This window comes from Peromyscus maniculatus, chromosome 10 (assembly GCF_049852395.1).
Source record: "Peromyscus maniculatus bairdii isolate BWxNUB_F1_BW_parent chromosome 10, HU_Pman_BW_mat_3.1, whole genome shotgun sequence".
Lineage (NCBI taxonomy): Eukaryota > Metazoa > Chordata > Mammalia > Rodentia > Cricetidae > Peromyscus > Peromyscus maniculatus.
The window spans coordinates 68772099-68796666 of NC_134861.1; the positions used below are offsets into that span (position 1 = coordinate 68772099).

At 46.0% G+C, this 24568-nt stretch overlaps 1 protein-coding gene across 10 annotated transcripts in view; it reads left to right on the plus strand.

Annotated features, from left to right (window-relative positions):
- Positions 1-24568, plus strand: part of Dcun1d4 (defective in cullin neddylation 1 domain containing 4) — an 87042-nt gene that overhangs the window by 30459 nt on the left and 32015 nt on the right. For 5 of the 10 annotated variants that reach the window (XM_006979701.4, XM_015998358.3, XM_015998360.3 and 2 more), the window contains 4 exons: positions 5738-5808; positions 5981-6020; positions 14280-14394; positions 17219-17310. In XM_006979701.4, the coding sequence (XP_006979763.1) occupies positions 5738-5808; positions 5981-6020; positions 14280-14394; positions 17219-17310 (318 nt within the window). Of the gene's footprint in view, positions 1-5737; positions 5809-5980; positions 6021-10484; positions 10598-14279; positions 14395-17218; positions 17311-24568 lie in introns of those variants that run through there. The other 5 variants (XM_042257521.2, XM_015998362.3, XM_076546445.1 and 2 more) reach the window with 3 other exon arrangements.

A 24568-nucleotide genomic window follows, 5' to 3' on the forward strand; every position in this document is an offset into this window, starting at 1 on the left:
TGTGGTGTGCTCACAGAGTGTCAGTCGATGAAATTGATGCGGTACAGGTAAGGCCCATGCTGCGCTCTGGGCCCGTGATAAACTGCTTTGAACACCAACCTTCCCTTTCTACTGTGGCTGAGGTAGGGGTCAGTTTTAGTTTGTTCCACATGCTCCCTGGTTGACAGCCTCTTCCTATTGATTAGCGTGTGCCTTTAATCCCGGCATTTGGGAGGCAGAGGCAGGAGGATCTCAGTGAGTTCAAGGTCAGGCTGGTTTACAGAGTGAGCTCCGGGCTGGCAGGGTTGTGTAGAGAGATGGTGTCTAAAACTAACAGACAGAAAGGCTCTTTTAGCACGTTAACTCTACGCGTGTGTTAATCCACAGAGACCCGTGTGTATCCATTCCCTTCCGTTTGCCACAGTCCTGTGCTGCTGTAGCTGCTGCACCTTTACACCAGGCAGGGGCAGCCAGGGAGGGGCCCAGGGGCTGAGGCCTGCCCACCATCTCGTTTTTTACAAATGACGTTTTATTGGAAAACAGCTCCACTTCTTTGTTTATGCACTAGTTATCTGCACTTGAGCGGCAGTGGCCAAGGAGTTGCAACACAGATTGCTGGAGAGCTTTTCTCCAGGTTCCATTAAGCCCCGCAGTCCCACAATCCACATATAAAATAATCACTCAGACAGTTATATTACTTATAAACTGCATGGCCGTGGCAGGCTTCTTGTTAACTGTTCTTATATCTTAAATTAACCCATTTTTATAAATCTATACCTTGCCACATGGCTGGTGGCTTACCGAAGTCTTTACATGCTGCTTCTCCTGGCAGTGGCTGCAGTGTCTCTCCCCAGCCTTCCGCTTCCCAGAATTCTCCTCTCTCCTTGTCCCACCTACTTCCTGTCTGGCAACCTACTTCCTGCCTGGTCACTGGCCATCAGTGTTTTATTTATATAGACCAATATCCACAGCACACAGATGCATCGCACCCACAAAGCCCCAGAGTCCTGCAGTCTGCCCCCCAACAGTAATCTCTCTGCTCTGCCCCCGACTTGGTGTTGATACCTGAGGAGAAAGTTCTTCCTTGTTCCCTTCAGCAGTTTCTCGGCAGGGCAGCATTTGTTCTCAGAATTGGTTCTAAGCCTTGGCTTCCTTCTGCCTATTGTTATTTTTCTCCAGGGATAGGGGTGACTGTGGGGTGGGGGTGACTGTGGGGTGGGGGTGACTGTGGGGTGGGGGTGACTGTGGGGTGGGGGTGACTGTGGGGTGGGGGTGACTGTGAGGTGAGGGGTGACAGTGGGGTGACTGGGGTGGGGGTGACTGTGGGGTAGGAGGGTGGGGTGGGTGAAAATTGTAGGATGGCAGAATAGGAATTTGATTGCTTTTAATTTGTAGTTTACTGAAGGGAACGCCATCGCTTCATAATGGCATTTTTCCTCCCAGAAATAACCATCTGCAATTATGTCTTCCACTAGACTTGACTCTTTCTGCATTTCTATTTCACATTTTGAAGTTTATTCCTGTGTGTATTACTGCTTCGATGCTGCTATCATTGGACGCTCTCAGTTATATCTTACAATTGGCATTATGGCAGAAAGGAAGGATTTTGTTTATTGTGCATTAAAATCGTCTCCGATCCTTACAGATATATACATTATTGGGAATTAAATTGTTGTTTGGCGGTCCTGTCTGAGCTTACCCCGGGTCATTGGATCCCTGCTACTCGTCATGTTGTAGAGGTCTGTATCTGCAGTGGTTCAGTGGGGTGCTCTGAACCCTCCTTCCCTTTCATCTTGCATGGATCACAGGAAATAGTAATTAAATCAAATGATATTTTCATACCTGGTCAGTGTTCATTGGTGGTTTTGAAAATACCCAGAAGATAATGTAGGTGAGCTCTTGACCAGTCAGGCTGTGCTGTGCAGAGCGGATTGTGGCCTGAATGTGGACTGTAGCGGGGTGCCTGTCCCCTGCAGTACAGCACCCCTGCTCCCTGTGGAGAGCCTTTGGATCACAAGTACAGTTGACTTAACCTTGCATTTATCCTGTAGAATGGAAAGATGAGCCGGAGATTTTTATGAACCTGTTCGTGCTTTCCTGAATTCATTCCCTGTAAAGCGTTTGATCTTTACCCCGACATCTCTGCCTTAAGGATGTGAAGTCTATTTTAGATTTCAAGGTCTATTACTTGCCCTGAGCATGGAACAGATGAACCATAAATCCAGTGTCTGTTAACCTTTGTGAATTTATCTTTTATTGCTATTTTTTCCTGCTAAATTCATGTCTTCTTAACTTACACTGTGAGACTAAAGGACTGCTCATGTTACTGGTTTCGTCGTTTTTCCTTTTGCCCTTTTGAGTGCAATGACAACCTGGTGCCTGTGGTAGGACTTGGGTATGGAAACGGATAATTGACGTAGTATGTGACTTGTCAGATGGACCCTTTTGTTGCTGTTAATGAAATGAAACAGTTACATAGAATGTAATTGTGAGCATCCCAGTGTCTTTCCCAGTGCATGGAGAGTTCCTGCCCCCATCACTGTGTGTGTGTGTGTGTGTGTGTGTGTGTGTGTGTGTGTGTGTGTGTGTGTGTGTGTGTCTGCACTTTTATGTGTAGCAACGCTGTTATGGGTTGTGGAGATGGTCAGGCCACTCGCGTTGGTCACAGAGGAGCTCTGACTTTGGGGTCTTTGGTACTTTGAAAGGTCTTTGGAGTTAGACCTACATAGATAGAAGCTATTTCCTGTGGTGGCGTGGTGTGGAGTTGAGAGTTTTAATTGAGTATTCTAGGCATTGTGGTTGGGTGTGACCCATCTTGACATCATGTAAGCAGGCAGTTGCATAGTTTCATCCTTATAGCACTCACTATATAGGGTAACTTGTTTTTCATTCTATAGATAGAGTTGAAAATTAGGTTGAATTAATGTGGTGATATTTTATTTGTGCTGAAATGTGTGATATTTTATTTGTGCTTTAATAAATAAAGTTTGCCTGGAGATCAGAGGAAAAAGTCAACCACAACACAGAAGTCATGCAGTGTTAGCACACACCTTGAATCCCATCACTGGGCAGGCAGGATCCCTGTGAGTTCAAGACCACACTGGAAACAGAGCCAGGTGTGGTGGCATACGCCTTAAATTCCAAAACTAGTTAACCATGGAGGTCTGTACAGACAGACAGGAAGTAACAGAGCTGTGTAGGAAGAGGAAGTGATGTAGCTGGGCAGAGAGAGCAAATCAGAAGAGAACAGAAAGGCATCTAGGCATGGGTAGACAGGAGTAGGTCTCTTTGGAAGCTGTGGCGTTGTCGAGGTGAAGTTGACTGTGGCTTGTTCTGCTTCTGATCTTTCAGGATTCACCCCAATACCTGACTTCAGGGTTTTTTTTTTTATTATTATTATTATTAATAAGAGCCTTTAAGATTTGTGTTACAAACGAATGAACTAAAACCTGTGGGCTGGCGATTTGAACCAACTTCTAGACCCCAGGGTCAGAATGTACAGCACAGTGTTGCTTTTGGCTTGCGCCCCCGTGGACTGGGCTGAGTGTGGAGGGGAGATGATGGGTGTGGAGTAGGAAGAGAAGGATCTGAGGACTGGTGTGAAAGACTCGGAAGCCAGGGCAGGGTGGAGTAGCTCATGAAGGTGGGGACTCACTGTGAGGATAACTTGCTGCTTCTCTTGTGTGTCTTCCATCTTTACTACAGGGAAGGGGATGGTTGAACAACCTCCATTTGTGCAGGCACATATATGCAAAGTCTGGCATGACCTGAACAGCAGGCTAGTGGAGTGACATATGGTGGCCACGGGACGCGCGCTACATGTGTGCTGGCCTTTTGACACGTCCTTTCTGCCTTCCCTTCTGTTGTCCTCAGTGGCAAGACAGTCCATGGTCTCAGCGTTGGTTTCGGGGGTGGGGGCGGGGAGCAAAGTGATAGTGGAATGTATTGGCCTGTTCTGTTTCTAAACAGAACACTGAGATGGTTGTGGGAGTTATGTATTGCAGCTCCCCGCAGCCTCTTGTAGGGAAGGTAAACACTGTTGTTTCTGGCTTAGAGACCCTGTCCATTTTTATTAAGTGTAAACATGAGGAGGTATGTATACCGTGCATACCATGCACACTCATGCACACGTGTCCATTCTCATCCTGTGCACCATTCTGAGCCTTCCCTGTGCAGGTGTGCTGAGTGGGTCATCAGGATTGATCCTGTGCCATTTACCTTCAGTATGGCCAGATTATTCGGATCCAGACAATTAACAGGGGTCTTAGCTTATGCTTGTGTTTCTAAGATCGGGTCTTGAACATGTCCCTCCCCCTGCACTGGGGTTTCAGGGGAACATCACCAGGTCAGGCCAGGAGTCCATCTCTAAGGCCTGTTTAGAGGTTCTGGGTGGTAGTGTCTGCTAGAGCAGTGCAGGTGGACATCTGTGTCGTCTGTCCCTGTGCCCACCTGTGACTGTCAGGGACAGCTTGTTGCCTGGCTGCAGGGCTGCCCATGAGTGGATTCCTAGGGCAAGTGAGCCTGTTTGACAGATTGAGAGCAGCAGCCGCCGCCCAGTGGGTCCAGCCCAGCAGACAACTCACATGGTCGCATCTGACCCCTGGGTGTGCTCTCTACATCTGGTGCATGTCCCCAGTGATCGCGGTGAAGTGACTTAGAATGGTGTGACTCCGAGAGCGTCTTTTCTAGGCCACTTTCGGTCTAGTGTTTGTGATTGGAAAGAAATGGAATTAATGTAAATCCTGCTATTTATAAAAATGCTTACTGATACATTTTCAAATATCAAATTATTAATAACCTTTTAGCTCCTTTGTATAGTCTTCATCTGTGTATGTGCACATACTTCAAAATCTTGTCTGCGTGTGTGTGGTGCTAAGGACTGACCTAGGGCTTCATACATGCTAGGGTGGGACTCTACCACTGAGCTATATCCTTGACTCTAAAAGCATTTGAGGTGGGAAATTCTAAAGCCTGGTAGTGTACCGCGGATGTACTGTGCAAGGTTCTGGCATGGAGCAGCCTGCAGGCTCTCTCATGCCTGACATGGCATGCAGTCCTGAAGGGGTTAGAGGTGGTGCATGGTGCACGCACACTCTCTGTGCATGGGGAGAGTGCTTAGGAGTGCAGCTCTGAATCTGTGGCATTCTCCACTGTTGCGGGGCCTTCAGGTAACTGCACACTCCCCTGAGCTCTGGGACCAACAGTTCCCAAGACAGTTCTCTATCTGCGTGTCTAAGGGGAGGTGGAGGGTTATAGATTCCTGTGGCAGTACTGTACAGTCAACCCTGGAAGAAATACACTGTAAGACTATAAAGTGCCGAACACTGGGACACCATTCTGTCATTTTCTGGCTGGGGGTGTGCTTGTCATACCAAAATTCTGGGGAGGGATGGGGAAGCGAGCCCAGTCCCTCTGAGATCTGTGCGCATGGCTCGTTTGAGTTCCTACCGTTATTTATACCTTCCTAGGAGATGCAGGTTGGCAGCTGGTGGGATTTCACAGCCACTGCAGGATTTTCTTCCTTTTACCTTAGAGTTGGTATGAACTCCCATGCCTTTTAGCATTTGGTAGGAGGTTGGACTTTACGGTCAGAACTCATTTCTGGGGGCTGAGCTCGTAGTTGCATGTTGTTTACCTGTAAGTATCCGGTTAATTGAGGCACCGAAACAACTATTTACGTTGACTTTTGAGCGTTGGAAATTTCTTACTGTCTGCGAATCAGCTAACACTGGTTTCTTTTCTCCCTTTTCTTTTGAAGACTTTCAGCTGAACTCTCATCTCTCAACACTGGCAAACATTCATAAGATCTACCATACCCTTAACAAGCTAGTAAGTCAGCCTTTAACGGCCCAGTCGCCAGCTTTGACGCGGCCCCTTTGTGCGATTGCTTTCGATAAAAGAATTTACGCTGCGGCTCTCCATTGCTTACGAAAATACCGAGCTTCCGCGCTTGCTGTAGGGTGTGCGGTTTCTTGGTGTTTAACGGTCATATTTCTTACAGAATCTGACAGAAGACGTTGGCCAAGACGATCACCAAACAGGTAAATGTGAACACTACTGACTTTTAAGTGAGCATGCTGAGGTGTCACTGTGAAAGGGAAGCCATGGCCACAGAGGCGTTGAGCTACCACCCTAACGCACCCTGTAACATCCCTCAGTGAGCAAGCTGTCACTGTTGAAGACCCCGGTGAAAAGGCAGTCGTGTGACAGCACCTTCCCAGCAGGGGATCTGTTCCAAAGCTCCGCCTTGAGACAGCGCTCTGATCTCCTCCCAGGGCCTGAAGATCCTTTAGTAGGTCTCAGGAGCAGTCCCGTGCTGAAAGGCTCTGGGAACGCGGCCCGAAAGGCAGAGTGGTTTGAAAGTCGGGGAGGTGTTGGTGTCCTGTGGAGGTCCTGAGTGGATGAAAAAAGGGATAAAAGGAGGACATGACTGCTCCTAGGTGTGGAGGAGGAGAAGGCTTATTGTAGATAAGAAGGAGAGTGTAGCTGGGGCATCTCTGTGGCCATGACCAGCCTACTGAACTGGGCCGTGACAGGAGAGGAAGGAGGGGAGAGGGAGAGAGGGGAACCAGAGCAGCAGCCAAGAGGGCAAGAGGCCAAAAGAGGGAAGTTACAGAGGAAAGAGCAGCTGAGGGAAGGACAGCCCAGCCCAGCCTCTGGGCTGGAGAAGTCTAGGGTAGGGGTGGGGTATGACAGCCAGGAGCACCCTGTAACAGGTAGGGACTGAGGGATGCTGGGAGAGCCTGGTGACCAGTGTCAGCTTTGATTTGTTAATAGGCACCTCAGTTTGCCTTTTGTCCCGTGTTTGAGACCAAACCCTGAGGGTTCCTGAGTGGGAAAGTTGACACCTGGTTCTTAAAGTGATGCTCTAGAGCCATGGTCCTCATGGTTTAAATAGCATTGTGATTTGCCTACTGCAACCTCGTGTGGTCTCAGTGTTTGCCCATCTGACCTGACCGGCACCCAGGCCATGATGGAACTGAGCAGGGGACCACACCCTGAGAATCACTTCTCTAAGCTATTTATGATTCTAAAGTTCAGGAGCATGCATTTGATCTACAGCTACAAAATTTGTGGCAAAAAGTATTGAAAGATATCGTAAAATATAAAAATTACTATAGTTCTGCGGTAGTGGATTCAGGTTGCTGCGACAGAGCACCCTAGAGCTAGACTTACAGTCATGTCTGGGGAGGGCCTGCTCTCCCTGGTGGCCTTTTCTGTGTTCAGGAGAGGAGGCACCCACAGGATTCTTCCATAAGTCTCAAATCTCAGTCATCAGGGGTTCACCCCTGTGACCCCATCAATCCTAAAGACCCCAGCTCTCCATCCCAGTGCTTTGAGAACTGGATGTCAGCATAGGAATTTTGGAGGGTCACGTTCAGGCCACAGCTTGTTGAAGAAACTTGAATGGCACCAAAGTGAATGGAGTGAAACTTGCTGGCTTTGGATCTCCCAATCTACCACTTTCCCTAGTACTCTGTTTAATGCTGCCTTTTCCCCCAGATGTTTTCGTGCATGTATATATGTTTGTGTTTTCAGAAACATCCACGGTATTTAATTTTCATTGATTGGTAGATTGTTGACATGCAGACCCCCCCCCCCCCCCCCCCATATCTTCTTCCCAGACTGATTCAGGGTCAATTGAAATTTAAGCATAAGACAGAGTTTGAAGAACTAGTCTGTTGGAACGCACTGGCTTTTCAGTACTCACCAGGTCCAGGCTGACGGCACCTGTCATGTGCTCCACCCCAGCCCGGTGATGGAGGAAGGCTTCCTGCTCTGCTGGGGTGCGGGCATCTCAGAGTAGCTGGCCTCTCTGCCCAGCTTCCTCTCTCTGGGTCCCCAATTAGACCAGACAGGGAGGAGGAACTGGGGAACAGACAGTGCCAGGTGTGTTGAGGAGGTCAGTGGCAAACAGGTCCATTTTCAGTAGCACATTTTAAAAGGATCTCTTCTCTTTTTAAATTGCTGCTTGACTGTCCAGTTCATGGGTTTATCATATGTTCTTCAGCCTGCTGGTGTGCATTGGTATGCTTGAGTTTAACTCTCAGATCTGTTCAGTAATACTGGAATAATATCTCCAGGGTCAAGTTAATAATTAAGGAGGAAAACACAACTCTACTTGAAACTGTTGGTGGCCATGAAGGTTTTTCTTTTTTTAACTTAGCAGTCGGTGATGTAGTTTTAGTTTTTTTTTTTTTTTTTTTTTTTTTTTTTTTTTTTTTTTTTTTTTTTTTGGTTTTTCGAGACAGGGTTTCTCTGTGTAGCTTTGCGCCTTTCCTGGAACTCACTTGGTAGCCCAGGCTGGCCTCGAACTCACAGAGATCCGCCTGCCTCTGCCTCCCGAGTGCTGGGATTAAAGGCGTGCGCCACCACCGCCCGGCTTTAGTTTTAGTTTTTAAAATAGGATTTTGTATTAGTAAGATTCTAAGATTGTCTTAGCTATGGTAACAACACTTCATTTCTGACTTATGAATATTATATAGTTAATTTTGGAGTTTAGATTTAAATGAGTAATTGGTACTATAGTAATTCCTATCTAAATGTTAAACTAAAAAAATGGCACTATGATAAACTGTAAGTTTCAGTTAAGGAAGGCGATGGAGGGCAGTGTGTTTGGCCCTGGCCGCCTGTCTGCCCTTTGGACCCCAGCTGTGTTCCCTTGATCCCCAGTGTCTGAGTGCCTGGACAGTGTCGATTGGTGCTCATGGTGTGTGTGTACTCGTGTGTGTATGTGTGTGTGTGTGCTCAGAGTGTATGCACACTCGTGTGCTTAAGTGCGTGTGTGTACGAGCTCACGGAGTATGTACATGTTCTTAGGTGTTTGTGTGTATGCTTGTGTGTGTATATATGGTGTGTGTGTGTGTGTACAGATGTACACTGTGTGGGTACCTTGGAGGGACCAGAGGTTGATATCAAGATGTCTTGACTTGCTTCTCCACCCTATTTTTTAAAACAGGGTGTCTCAATGAACTTCGAGCTCACTGGTTTTGGCTAGACTTGACTGGCCGGCAAGCACCCAGTTCTGCCTGTCTTTGTCTATTCTCTTGGGGCCCAGAAGACAGGCACATGCCACCATGCTCCTCTTTTCACATGGGCGTTGGAGATCCAAACCCAGGTCCTCATTTGTAGGACCAGCACACACTGAACCATCTCCCTGGACCAGGGCTCGCGTGCTCGTGCGTTAGCACAGCTCCACATCTGGCTGCGGCATCTGTTGTGTTTCCCGCGCGACAGCACACACCGTGGAAGTCAGCCAGTGGACAATGAGTGAGGCGTGGAGACGTGAGCACACGTGCTCTTTCTCTGACTGTCCTGGCCCGACATAAACACTCCCAACGTGAGCACCATCCATACACATTGTGTGTGGGAGAGCCAGGACCATGCCAGAGGGTGGGGTATCTCATGCACTGCCTTGTGCTTCTGATCTCCCACAAGGGAGGCAGGGAGAGGAGTATGAGGAAAAGCAGCTCTGAAATAGAGAATTAACAAAAGAAAAACACAGAGTGGGGGGAGGGGGGAGTCAGGAAAGCGATTATACATGCCAGAACTGGTGTTATTTAGAGATAAGTAGGAAAATTTTGTTCTTTTAAAAATGATTAGTTTAACAGCTAATTCACTGATGTAGTCAAGAAAATGAAATAAAATCCTAGGTACTGGTGAGATATCTAAGAATGCTGTGTATTTATCAGCTGAAGCTGTGAAATCTCTGACGGAGTGATCAGGGCAGCGAGCTTCGTGGAAACACTTGACGGGGCAGGATGAGCTGTGTGCAGTGTTATGAAATGAGACAGTGCCGTGGCCACCAGGCTCACAGAGTGCACAAGGCAGGCCGAGGTGTGCGTCTAACGTGTGGTTAAGTTTGGACAAGTCAGAAGCAGCCTTTCCCTCCTGTTTGGGGATGAGCAGTAATTGGGCACACGAGTTGCCAGATCTTATGAGAGATTAACTCTAACAGGGACTCTTGCTGAGGCTGGTCAGGTAAGGTGCTCACAGGAAGACAGAAGGACCTGCTCAGGCATCAGTTCAGGATAGCATGCCAAGTTAAACTGTTAGGAAAACAGCAAGGTGAGTAGACGTTCAGGTGACCTCAAGTTGCCTTTAAAACTGGATTTTCTGGGACAATACTAAAATAGGCCTATTGAAAAATGTCAGCAGTGTTTTAAACTGTTTAATATGGGAAGAAAGACTGTATTAATTGACTTAATTGAAAAGCTGAAAAATAATTTGTTCTTTTGAAATAGTAAACCCCCAAAATCAATCTGAACTTTCAGGTAAAAACCTTTATATACATTTGGGTTTTAAAGTTTGTGGTGTGTGTGTGTGTGTGTGTGTGTGTGTGTATGTATGTGTTGAGGCCAGAGAACTTTCTGGAATAGGTTTGAAATTTCCTTCCATCTTTATGTGGATTCTGGGAATCCAGACTCAGGTTACTAGGTTTTCATGACAAATCCCTTAACTGGATGCACCATCTTGCTGGCCCTAAATTTTATTTTCATTGTCTCTTTAATGATTATTTCAGTGCCATACCATTTAGAAGAAACTTGTGTCTCTAGTCTCAGCATTCTGGAGCCTGAGGCAGAAGGATTGAGAGTTCAAGGCCGGCCTGAGCCATATAGTAAGACCCTGTTTTGAAAGCTCCAGGGCTGGGGTGTGCTGTAGAACATTTGCCCAGCTTGTGTGAGCTCCTGAGTCCATGCTGTAAGGAAAGGAAGTACTCTGTGACTGAGTGTGCAAAAACTGTGGCCTTGAATCCCCGTCACCTAAAATGTCAGGTGGGCTGTAGCTCGTTTCTGAAGCAAACAGGCTCATAGGAGTTCTCGATTGTGTTATCTACTTTTGATTTCTTTTTCTGTAAAGATAGAGTTAAATTGAGGTGAAATATGTATTTAAGCTTTGGAGGCTAAATTTATTGAGATAAATGAATAAAAATTTGTAGAATACTCATTTAGAATTAAGGATGTTATTTTAAGAAGCACTGTATTGCCAGATGAATGGGGAGGGAAGTCAGAAATGATGATACATTATCTAAGCATAGGTGTTTCAGGTATATGGAAATGTTCTGATTTTAAGCAGCTGATGTATGCATGTTGTAGGAACAGATTTATTCAGTAAATATTTAACTGTCTAAGGAACTCAATAAAGTACCTTTTTGCTATCCTAAATTATTAGATAGACAAGCGAACCCATCAGGAAACCACAAACAAAGACGTCCCTTTTTCCTTCCCTGTGTTTTTTGTCGTTTTGAGACAGTGTCTGATCTTCAACCCATATTGGCCTTGAACTCACTTAGGTAGTCAGTGTTGGTCTTGAACTTGCAGCCTTTCTGCCTTAGCTTCCTGAGTGTCGTGATTACAGGCTGAGATAGTAGGCATTGACCACTCCTTCCCGAGATGCCCTCCTGTGTGTGTGTGTGTGTGTGTGTGTGTGTGTGTGTGCACTTTAAAAGGTCGTGGTAGGTCCTCTGGGCTGTCATCTACCAGGCCAGAGAAGCAAGAGGAGAAGCCTGGGCGGCCGGAAGCGGGTGCGCTGCTGAACCTGTGATGTGTCGACTCAGGTCTTGTTGGGAAGTTGTTCTTTTAAGTAAACTCACAAAACATTGCTTTCCCGTAGCCTGGAAAGTTCCCCCTGGGTCTGTGCCCTCCCCATCTGTCCTGAGAAGCAGCCATGCAGGGGCAGAGTTGTGCTCACCAGAGAGACGTGTGGAAAATGGCCGGTAACGGTTACCGTGTGTGCCGATACTCAGAGCAGAAAGATCTAAGAGGAGTCTGTCTCTTCGCTAGGAGATTCAAATTTTGAATAAAGTAAGGCTTCAAACTTGAGGATATGAGTAAGGTCTACACAGATGAGATACTGATTCGTGAAACTTAAGGTGTTTGTGTGCTTACCCAAGATGCACTGCTGTTGGTGAGTAGGGTCAGTGAAAGCAGACATTGTGCCGCTGTTTCTAAAGGAGCCAGTGGATTGTGTTTTTTATCGGAGGAGACTTTATTTTCTCATGGGCTGAGGAGATAAGTGCGTTTTCCTGTGTTCTGTAAGTACTGTGGGAGGGAAAGAAAGGCTGCTGCCCGACCAGATGCTCTTGGAAGGACCTGCCCGTCCCTCTTGTGTGTCCGTGTCTAGGGTGGCGGAAGCCAGCTTGCAGTGGCAGGCAAGCCCCCAGTTCTGGACACTGTTTCAGGCTCTATGACTAGGTAGCGCCAACATTTTCCTTCTTCGGGCCTACGGGGCCTCAGTGAGCAAGGATGACATCCTCCTCCTCAGTGCTGATTGTCTGCAGGAGCTGAGGTCACTGCAGAGTTTTAACCTCTGAGTACACTGTGGTGTGCTTGGTGAACAGGACACTTCTCTGTAGGGAAGGTGGATGAGTGTGCGTGTGTGTGCGTGTGTGTGGGGGGGTAGGTATCCTCCTCCCCCCCTGGTTCTTTTCCTCTTCTCAGCTGCTGTTGTGAGAGGTCGAGAGAGCTTTATGTCTCTGAGGACCCTTCCTCTCTTGGACAGTTAGGCTCCAGGCAGGTTGCTGGGTGTCGTCCGCCTAAGCCTGTTGGGTATCAGGTTCTGGGCTGAGGGAGCGAGCAGACTCTGACGCCCAGGGACTGTCCGCTACCAGCTCTGGGCATGAGTTCATTTGGGAGAGCCTAAAAGCATGTCACCTAGGAAATGTAGCAGAATGGTGGAAGCCTGAGTGACCTGGGATTTGGTCCCAGCTCACTGCTGTTCTCAGCAGCTTGTGACTCTGGCTGCTGGCCACTCTTATCTCTCCTGCCGCCCAGTTAACTGAGGTCTGGCCTCCATCCATCATCCCAGCTCTTGAGCACACGTAGCTTGAGACTTTGTGCCTCACACAGTGGCCTCTGTGTGGCCACGGAGCCACTCCCCACACCCCAGTCACCCCTTCTCTGGCTTCGGGGGCAGCATAGAGGTTGTACCTTCCTTTCTTAGCCCACTGAATGGCTGTCCACGCTAGGGTTGGGGGCCATGGAGCTTGAGATTGATGATGGTGGCTGAGAGCTGGCTTTGCTGCTGACCACCACCAGTTCCTTACCCTTCAGCTGCACACAGCGACACACAGTGCGTGTCATCGAATGTGTGTTGAATGGATGTTCGTTCTCAGGAAAATTGTGGGAGGGCAAAAGAGAGAGAACACCTTTGGCATTCTTCAAATGACAGAGGAATAAGAGGCCTAAAATAGGCAGAGCCGAGCGTCCATTGAATGCGGATTGACATAGCCTAGCATGCTTCCGGCATGGCTGTCCATCCACAGCCTTTCCACTAAGGGTTGCGGAAGGAGGGATGGAGGAATGGTGTGTGCTCATTTTAGAGACCTTGGAAAGTCATCAGGTGCCTGAGCTGTGGTTCCCCCGGCTGTTAACGTAGAGCATGGCCATTGCCTGTCATGTGCAGGGTCCTGTGAGGACTAAACGGCATGACGGCTGTCACTCATGCCCACACGGGGTGTTTAATACCTTCTGATTATGGTTTAAGGCAGTTTGCGGTGAGGCTGCCCAGAATTGGATCCTGGTTTTCCCGTTTACCTCATTTCTGTCCTTCCTTCTCTGCTGAGTGCCTTTCTTCGTAGTCCTTTTCGTTAGGAGTGAGTTCATGCAAGGGTTAAAATAGGTCCTGCAGCACTATATATATATATATATATATATATATATATATACATACACACATACATACACACACACACACACACACACATATGCGAGTTACTGAATATTGTCAGATTTTCATATCAGTTACACTTCCTGACACAAGCCCTGTGGCAGTCATTTGCAAGTGGCAGAAACAAGGACCAGTTACTGTGAAACTTGTGTGTTGACGTCAGATCCTCCCCACCCTCCCGGTCCCCACCCCCAGCAGCATCCCTTGAAGCCTGTGTTAGGACTGGTGTGCCTGTGTTTACTTTAGGCGGCCTTACTGGTTAGTCGGCTTGCCTCGTGAAGTTGTTATGTGACGGCAAGACAGTTTGTCTCGAAGGAGCGTTGACATGTAAGAAGCAGGACATCTCGGTGATTTCCAAGTGAGCGTGGCCTCCGCAGGAAAGCTCCCTTCTAGTTCTGCTGCAATTTGGGGTGGTGGGGTGTATTCACTTGAACAATGGCAAGGTTTATTTCTTGATTTAGCGTTTCCTCAAGGAGGAGCTAAAACTCATTTTCCCTCTGTAATGGAGTTGACTGATACCATCTGACCACCTCCCAGGGTAGGCAGGCCACGGGGTTGGTTATTTGGCGGTGACCCTGGGTGGGAGTCCCTGTGCCGAGCCTTAGTCTTGTGTTGTCTGCCTTTGTCCCTAGGAGGCCTGCGCTCCTGCGGCTCTTCAGACTGCTTTAGCAAAGTGATGCCACCGAGGAAAAAGAGAAGACCCGCCTCTGGAGATGACTTATCTGCCAAGAAAAGCAGGCATGACAGGTAGAGTGCAGAGGCCGCGTGGCCCAGGTTAAGGGCATGCGCCTGCCCACGTGGAGGTGTGCAGGTCTGCCTCATGCCATGAGGGGCTTGGTTGAGTATAAGTGCTGGATGAACTCTTCTCCACTCCTCTGGGTGGTGCTTAATTACTTAATTATTTAACAATGCTTATTTTATATCTTGGCTTGTAGAACCTAAAAAGTAAATAGGCAATGTGAGATTTTAGAAATTAGTTTTATCTTTTTGTTTTTTTTTCAAGACAGGGTTTCTTTATGTAGCATTGGTGCCCATCCTGGAACTCACACTGTAGACCAGGCTGGCCTTGAACTCACAGAGATCCGCCTGCCTCTGCCTCCCAAGTGCTGGGGTTAAAGGCGTGACCTTTAGTTTTGTATTAATCAACTGATCCTCTAAAACCGGGGCGGCATCACTTTTTTCCATTGGCGCCTGGCTGGTAGAGCCTGGGAAAGCCTGTCAGGAGCGGGTGTCTGTCCTTTGGAGAGGGTCTCACTAGCTGTAGCCACAGGACCAGAGTTGAGACAGCTGCTTTGAGTGTCCTTACCCCTCCAGAGTGTCAGCCAGTCGTAATTTCTTCTCATTGTTGCTGAGAATTTAATGAAAATGGAAAAACAAGGCTACTTAAATCACATGTGGACAAATCACACGTTAATTATGGTGATGCCAGGGACTGTTAAATGTTTTTCTTAGATGACTTTACTGTTCTGCCTTGACCTTAATAAGTAACTTTTCCTTTCATCACCTGACAAATTTCCTGTCTTGTCTTTTCTCCTTTTTTCCAATCTTTCCCCGATCCCACTCTGGCTCACTTCATCAGCGGTCTGCCGATCATCTTTGAATGGAGGGACTACTGAGATGGTTTTTGTTTCTTCCTTGCTGTGGTGCTTCATCTGTTACAACTCAGTTGGAGGAGCAGAGGCAGAAAGCAGAAATGAATGTAACACCACAGTTAATGGCTGAGCAGAAAACGTTGTCTAGGGGGAGAGAGGGATTTCCAGGATAACCACCAGTTGTCTTCCGGCCAGTGGTTTTCAGTTTTGTGAAGCCAAGTACCTTGTATCAGAGAACTGGTGAATTCGCATACTCATGTAGCATTCTGTGTTGTAAATTTTTCTTTGATTATAACTTGATATGATACTAATGGACTATGAAAAATCCAGCTTAAAAGCTGGCAGTTCAGGTGAAGTTTTTGAGTTTGATTCTTGGCCTTTGAATAACTTGATCGATTTGAAGTATATAACTCAGTTTGTTTTTTGAGCTAACTGAGTTGTATAAGCTGTCACTACGATCCAGTGTCGGAACATTTCTATCATCCCAGCCGGTCACTTCAGCCCCAGGCAGCCACTCTTTTAGTTTATGCCAACCATGGTTCGCCTTTCCGGCATCTTGTCCAATGGTCTTCCGTGTTCACTGCCATAGTTAGCAGGATGCTTTTGAGGCTCATCTGTATGGTAATGTACACCAGTCTTTTGCTCCTCTTGGCTGCCGCACTATTTTTCCATTGTCTGGTCTTGGGCAGGTTTTAGTTCTAGGGAATTTCTACCTTGTGTTGCCTTTCAGGAGAACTACAAGTTTATAGGTGAATTAAGGCTAAGATAGGCATGTGCGGTCCCTTTCTCTTTGAACCCGTGGCCGGTATCCATTGCATTTATGTAGGTTATGTAGGTTATTACGTGGGTTATTATGGGTTTGTAGATTCAATAACTTCAAACCGTCCAGCATGATGGTCGAATGGTGATAGCTACCAGAATTTCTCTCAGAGGTTTGCACCAGTGATCAGTCATTGTCTAGGTCACGAGTAAACACTTGTGAACAAATTTACTACAACAGGGAATGGTCTGTGATCTTTATATTAGTATATAAATAAAATTACATCCATGAATATTAATACAGCTGGATTTATGCGATGGGTTAAGATATGTACACGTTTTGTAGCCAAGTCACATTTGAAGCTCCTGCTCCTGCCTGCTCCATGTGGGAAGCCCCCCTCAGGCCTGTCAGGAGATGAGGGTCTCCTGAGTTGCAGGAGGCTGCTCTGCTTCGTCTCCAGCTCAGGCCGCCCAACAGGTTTACAGTGGAGCACTAGGAGCCAGGGAACTGTCCTCTCTGAAGAGAATTCTTCCAGCCTTGCACCTGGATTAATTTTGTTCTGGAAGCTTGGACATGAGTTGATGGTTCTATTTATTTATTTATTTATTTATTTATTTATTTATTTATTTATTTATTTATTTATTTATTTATTATTTACTTACTTACTTACTTATTTATTTATTTTTTGGAGCTGAGGATCGAACCCAGGGCCTCTACCACTGAGCTAACCCCTCAACCTGGTTCTCTTTATTTGCTTAATGTTTTCTGGCATATCTTACTACTGACAAATTCCTCTGTAGCCTGTGCTTAACCCAACTTTCATGACACAGAAATCAGGAAGATTTAATGGAGAGATAGGAGTAATTAGTGTTTATTAAGGGTCAATATGAATGCCTTCTTTCTTGGCATGTTTTACTTGGAATCTTTCTGTAGTGAATTCTAGATAGTGAGGCAAGTTTATCAAGTAACTAATATGTTTAGTTGTTACTGATTGTTGATAAGATAGTTTGTATTCCTTAATGTTTAATTCTTTATTAAGGTACGGGTGTATTTCAGCACTAGTTATGAAACTGCTTATGCTTGAAAATTTAGGGAATAAAGTTTTAAAATATATTTAAAACATAGGTTGAGTAGATGTCTGGTTTATACCAAAGTGAAAAGTACCTACTACCTGAACTCAGTGTCATAACTAACATGAAACTGCTTTTTCAACTTGTAGCATGTACAGGAAATACGAGTCAACCAGAATTAAGACTGAAGAAGAGGCCTTCTCCAGTAAGCGGTGCCTGGAGTGGTTTTATGAGTACGCAGGTAAGTCATGGCTGCTGTCATGTACAGCTGATCCTTAGGAAAAGAAGAAGCATTTTAGAGGAGACCACAGGACTTTAAAACATGGACTTTTCGCCGGGCGGTGGTGGCGCACACCTTTAATCCCAGCACTTGGGAGGCAGAGCCAGGTGGATCTCTGTGAGTTCGAGGCCAGCCTGGGCTACCAAGTGAGTCCCAGGAAAGGCGCAAAGCTACACAGAGAAACCCTGTCTCGAAAAACCAAAAAAAAAAAAAAAAAAAAAAAAAAAAAAAAAAAAAAAAAACCACAAAAAAACAAAAACAAAAAACATGGACTTTTCAAATTGTGTGTGTGTGTCTCTGTGTGGAGGTGGGGGTGGGGCATAGAGGCAGAGCGGAAGAAAGGGATGTAGTCGGAGCCAATCACTAAATACCCTATTTATAGCCAGCAGCTAAGTCCAAGAATTCACAGCACTGGAAGGGAACTGAAAAGATGAAGCACACTCGGGACAACCCTTTGGATTGCTGAGAAACCTAGTTAGAATACTGATAGTGGGTAACTACTTGGTTTAAGCATCAAAGTTAAAATAAGCTTTGCTCTTTTGAACTTCACCGTGGTGCAGTGGGATTTCCTTACACTGAGTGTCTCTATTTTGAAAGATCATCTGGCAGAAACGTTTTGCCTCGGTGTTTAAAGTGACTTAAAATCGAGTTGCCTCTTGGCAGTTTACTGTGACTGGTTGGACAGCACGGTGGCCGCCTCGGCCTTGTGGCCGCTGCCTGGTGCTGAGGCGGGAGAGGAAGAATGTCAGACCAACGCTGCCTGCAGGTTTCTTGACCTTCATCTTCCTCCCCATATTTTAGGCCTTCTCAACTTGGCTGTTGAACTTTAGCACAGTGTCACCTCGACTGTCTCAACGGCCCTCACACCCGTGTTCCTGTCACTGGTCTTGATTTTAGACTGAGTTCCATGTGTCTCTGGTTGTCTTATGTACGCTGTGCTCTGACATTATCCCCTCCCTGCCTGTCACTCAAAAGATCTCTGTTGCCTCCAGGATGCCAGCGCGGCTCCATCGTCCCTCTGCTGAAATGCTCTTCTCCCTTTTCCCATCTGATGGGAACTGTTCTTTTTACCTCTTACCGGTATTTACCGACCATGAAGTCCGGTTGGGGGCTCCTGAATTATGTTAAGAGCCTTACGGCTGCCTCCTCACTTCCACAGGACTTTGGTCCTAACTTGTTTTATCCAACGTTGAGTGTAAGATTTAGGATTTCTCTACCCTTTCCTGTAATGAGTCTTGTCTCTCTCACCACAGAGGCTGACCCAGGGGGACCAGATTCCCTCCCTGGGCTTCACAGGAATGCAGTGGGAGAAGAGCATCTTTATTTGGGGCGTGAGTGTGGGGCTGGGGGAGGATTTGAAAGGATACAATCCGGACTCTTTCAGTTTTCACTCGAGTGTAGATTCCTTGTGAAGTACCTCTGTACTTCTAGTGAATTCTCCTTTTACAGTTCCAGCTGGATTTTGTATGCAGGGCATGGACACTGGTACAGACACCTGATGTTATTGGAGCGTATCTGTTTTCAAGTTTCGTTAGAACACGAGTTTAAGCATGGCAAGTGCTGGATGTATCATGACAGAAGAATCATGAGCCATGGTTACCTTTCTAGAGCTTTATTGAGAGAGAGAGAGAGAGAGACAGACAGACAGACAGACAGACAGAGACAGAGACAAAGACAGACCACAGGAGGGGGGGATATGGAAGGAGAGAGTGTGGAAAAAAAGGGCACGCCCACTTTTTAGGCTGGGATACTGTCGCAGGCTGGTGACGTAATTAAGGACATAATCCTTACAATGAGTCTTTGAAGACATGCTTAATTTGATGTAAAAGTGGTTGACAGTTTCCACGGGCTCAGAAAAGGTCTCAGTGGACGAAGAGGTATCCTACAATCTTACTACATTATGAGGATCTTTTGATTGCCTACATTGACTCACATTTATTTCTGTGAAAATATGTTCTAAAATTATGGAAATTTAAACAAAACCTAGCACAGTAGCACAGCTATTTTGATGTGTGTGTGTGTGTGTATGTGTGTGTGTGTGTGTGTGTGTGTGTGTGTGTGTGCGCACGTGCACGCATACACACTCTTCTTTAAAAGCAAATGAAAGAGTCTGTTGTTTTGTTTTTTAAGAGGGCAAGATGGAATTGCCTTCTTGCTTGCTTTTCCTTGACTGTAGGTGACACTTTGGAAATAAAATTAAAGCCACATTGTTTGGGTTCCTTGGGGTCCCTGATGGGTCCCTGTAGTCCCCCATGCTTGCAGAGTTTGTGTGGGTGAGTTTATCTGTGTGTTTATAGTCCCGGAGCCCTCTCCCAGTTTTAGCCTTTGCTTCTTGCGTGCCTTATCAGTTGGAAAAATGGCTTCAGATCGGGAGACCGAGAGCCCCAGTTGGTGCCAAGCTCACTTTGACTATCTGAGGCACATAAACTGGCAGCACAGGGCAGGCAGAGGTTGGGAGAAGCACCTGGTGGCCTTTGGTGTGGCTGTGGCATGTCTGTAGGAAAAGGCCGGGAGGCGCCAGGAGGCTGACCTCAGAGCAGGTGTGCTGGTTTGAGCTGAGGGCAGATGCTGACTCCGTCCCTGCCTTCTAACCTGACGGGGAGGCAGGCATGGCAGTAGATCGGTTCATGTGGGTGGATCTCTAGTCCTTTCCAGGACCCCCATTCTCCTGTTGTCCCTCGGCACCCACAGCCCAAGGCCAGCATGGTTTAACACATGCTGAGGTGGGGATTCTCACCTTTCCAAACCGGTGCAAACTCAGTTCCTGAGTCCAGAAGTTCGCTACATAAACCTGGTCTCTGGGTCATCTTCCTGGTGTCTGGTTGTAGGTTTATTCCCATTCTAAATTGGCCAGGATAGAGGCAGTGTTTAGTTTCAGTTCCATCTGAAAATGGAAATGTTTACCTTCTCATTAGAAGGAAAATGGTTTATTTTACATTAAAAGTCTATTAGGTGCCTTCTCCTTCCTACAGTGAATGTAAAATAAGAAGTGGGGGAGTAACATGAGTTTTGTTTTTGTTTTAAACAGTGCTCCAGTATAGCTCACATATGTAGGTCATGTTATTTCTGTAGGCCATGACTGTAAGCCCTTAGGCTATTTTGAGTTAAATTCTGTAGTATTTGTCTTTTGGTCTGTGAAAGGGGGATTAGAAACCAGAAGAGATGGAAACATAAGACATGGGCATTTATAAAAATGCTGAAGTCTGTTTCTGGAAGATATGTTAAAAACTGCCAAAGAGACCCAAGGACAGCCTCTTTGCTGCAGTGGTGTGTCCTGTTATGGTTCTGAGAACTTCAGTGTTGTGGTCTCGGGGTATCAGGTACAAGTCAGATGTGTTTAGTTAGAGACCCTGTTTAAGGGACAAGGAAGTGGGAACATCACTTGGCTTTGTGACTTTTCTCACAATCTATCTTTCCCAGTTTCCCTCCAGCATCTGGTAAGCCAGGGCATCACATGGCTCATGTTTGAAATACAGATGCAATTGATGTTTTAAGTCTTCCCCAAGCTCTGCTTCCCTGATCCAGTGGCATATTCTTGGCATAACCTTGCTTGACAAAAGTTACCATGTTAGTCTAGAGATGAACTCATAGACTTACACTAATATATATCCCAAACCCTTCTCTTAGGATTTCTCTTGCATTGATACACACCATGACAGAAAGCAGCTTGGGGAGGAACTTAACACTTTCAGTTTCCGTTCCCTCACGGAGGGAAGTCAGGCCAGGCACTCGAGGCAAGAACCTGGAAGCAGGAACTGATGTAGAGCCCGTGGACTATAACTTGCTGAGCTTGCTTTGTTTATAGCCCCCAAAACCACTCTCTGGGGTGGCACCTCCCACAGTGAGCTAGGAAGGAATACGGAGAGAGACAACTAAAGGGAAGGGCCCTTTGAGGTAGTATGGAACCCTAACAGTTGAAGCTTCCTAAAATATATACATATATGAAGGCGTTCTAGATGAAGTTGCCAAATAATGGGGGATTAAAGCCCCAACTGGCCATCTCTTGTCACCAAATAAAGCTTCCAGTCCAGTGATTAGATTACATCTAATTGAGTTGTTGGCCAATGGGGTCCCATGGAAATCCCCAAACAACCCAGGCTGTTGCAAGACTTGAAGTTGCTTTCCGCAAACTGACAGCAAGACCCCACTGCTGATGATATCACCTACAGGACTCACTGGACATGGAGAAGTCGAGCTGGTGCCCACCTAGAGCCTTCACCCCCACATCCTAGCGTCTTTGGTATAGGAAGGTACTCTGCACGCTACCAAAAGAGAGAGGTAAGCACCACCCCAGCCACACACCCTTTGACATGATGTCCTGCCGAAAAGATAAACTAGGGCAGTGGTGGCAGAAAGCTTGTAGGAGTAACCAGCTGGAATCGGATTGGACTGAAGGCTCACTCCGTGAGGAGGAATGCATCGTGTGATCCAGAACTTGAGACGAGATTCCTAGGGTAAAAAAAGTACTACTGTTGTTTAAAACAAACAACAAGAACAATAAAGTAACTCCTAATGACATTCTGCTATACTCAAGGATCAATGCCTTGCTCAGTCATCATCGGAGAAGCTTCTTCCTGAGGCAGATGGGACTTAACAGCCAGACAATATGCAGAAAGGGAGAAACCTAGGGCATTCAGTCCTAAACAGGAGGTCTCTATCAAATCTTTCGCTTCAGGGCTCAGGGAACCCTGAGGAAGAGGAGGCAGAAAGAGTGTCAGAGCCAGAGGGGATGGAGGACATCAAGGAAACCAGGCCTTCTAAATCAGCAGGATCAAAGCTCATGTAAACTCACAGCCTGAAGCAGCATGCCCAGGTCTGCACAGTCTGCACCACATCCTCTGAGTATATGTTATGGCTTCCGGTTGAGTGTTTTTATGGGATTCCCAAGTCTGCAAATGAGTGGGTCTCTATTTCATGTGGGTTTTTTGGGGCTCTTTTCCTTCTGTTTGTTTTGTACAGTTCCATCCAATATGTTAATTTTTGTTTAATTATTATTTTATTATTGTTTTTCTTATTTAAGACAATTTTTAAATTTAAATAGATTTTGATCATATTCTTTCCCTCCCCAAGTCTTTCCAGATCCCCTCCTCCTCCCTGCCCACCCAACTTAAGTTCTTTCTCAAAAAACAAAAACCTAATACAACAATAAAGCCTTCCAAAACCAGAAAGCAAAATAAAACCACTCCCAAAAAGAAACAAAATACCAAACTGTAACCTAATAGAAACATCCAAAAAACCCACAAAATGCAAAAAACTGTGGAATCCATTATATGTTGGTCAGTCGCTCCTGAACATGAGGCCTTTCCTGGAGTGGTTTGATATACCCAGTGTCCCTCTATTGAAGAAAACTGATTTTTCCCTCGCACCGAAGGTACAATGACAGTTCAGTTGTTAATCTTTACCCTAGTGGCTAGATTTTTACTCATTCATTAAAGAAGATGTCCTATAGACTTGCCCATGGGACTTTTTTTTTTTTCTCGGTTAAGATTCCTTCTTCCCAAATAACCCTAGCTTTGGTCAAGTTGACATAAGGATTAGCCAGCACACTCCTAGTGAGCAATCTTCTCATAATTAGATTGAAAACAATATTAAATGTCAGAGTGATGAATAGATTTTAAATATTATTTATTAAGAAGCTACATTTTACTATATTTAGTGTGTATACACACACACACACACACTTTTGAGAGCAGAGAGTTATAAACTATATGGTGAAATTGTATTCTTTTATAATACACAGACAAATGTAACTAATGCAATGACAATGTATGCAAAGACTGTGTAGAGTGGGGGTCATTTACATCATCACTGCAAACTTTTGGGGGGAACGATTTTATGTTGGCTCTGTTCTGGAACTTGCTGTCTATCCCAAGGTGACCTTGAACTCACATAGACCCCCCTGCCTTTGTCCCCCCAGTACCCCAGCATGTGCTACCACACCTGGCTGCTTGTTAATGGATTTCTGTAGCGTTCATTTCTAGTGTGTCTAGCAGATTCTGTAATGAATGTGGATGGTAGTGTCAGATTGGAGGTACCAGCGGACCAGAGAGAGCTTGGAAGCACACACAGTTCAGTGGTTGGCTTCGGTAAAAGAGTTTTTAAAAATCAGGTAGAATAGGAAGGAGAGAAGAATTCAGACAGGACAATTAGCAAGAGCGTCTGTAAACACCAGAAAGGCATCTGTTCGTCAGGGAAAACCTTGTAGCAAAAGGGGGATAAAGGGTGTTTGCTTAGGTCTTCCTCAGTCCCCCAGCCCTTGTGTCTGTCAGCAAGAATAGAGTCAGTGTCACGAGGATGAAAACCGGGTTAACGGTGAAGGGAGAAAAAGCTTTATGATCATCCTGCCTTGTATATTTGCACTTTCGTAGTAAAACGCCTAGGGGCATGGCCTAACTGGTAAGGAGAGAGAAACACAGCTTCCAGGTTTTTGAGTTTGTATCTTTCATACCTGAATATTTTATCATGGAAATGCATTAATGTGCACACAGGTGGACATGTGCACTCAAGCCTGAGCTGCCGGTCTATCAGCATCAACTCCTAAATGTCTTCCCACTTGAGTTCCAAGTGACAGAAGCTTGCTCATTCTCACTCCTCTTATTTGCCATTGCTTGGTTACTAAGCAGTGCTTTTATATAAGAAAAGGAAGTGAATATAAATATTGGAAAGGCAAGGCAAGTGATTATTCATCAAAGGTGAAATGGTGGTACATTATGGTATTCCTGGATACCGGAAGAGAATTTCCTGAACAAAGGTAGAAATGTGATGTCAGTATGTATATATTCCATACATAGACAGGAAACTGGTCTGAATGTAAAATAAATGAATAAATTTAATTTATAAAGAATGAAAAAAGATCCCAGAGAGAGATGGCAGTTTACTATGGAGAACAGAGCATCTGTTATTGTCTTAAAAAACACAGAACATTTGTGAATAAGAGAAGATGGCAGCGCAGAGACAATGGGACCGCATGGAGTCGAGACGGCCGTGGTTAATGTGGCCTGCGGGGGAGGGGGGGGAGGTTGTTTGGTTTCACTCTCAATGGGTGAATGAGTTATCCAGGGAAGAAAGGGAGTGAAAGGGAGGACAGGCTGGGACACTGAGTGCATCATGGCCTCTGGCACAGGTAGTGCTTAGTGAAATCACATATGGATCAGTAGGTGTTTCTGGAGCCTAATTTCATCCATCTATTCATTTTGGCTTTTGAGAAAAGGTCTTACGG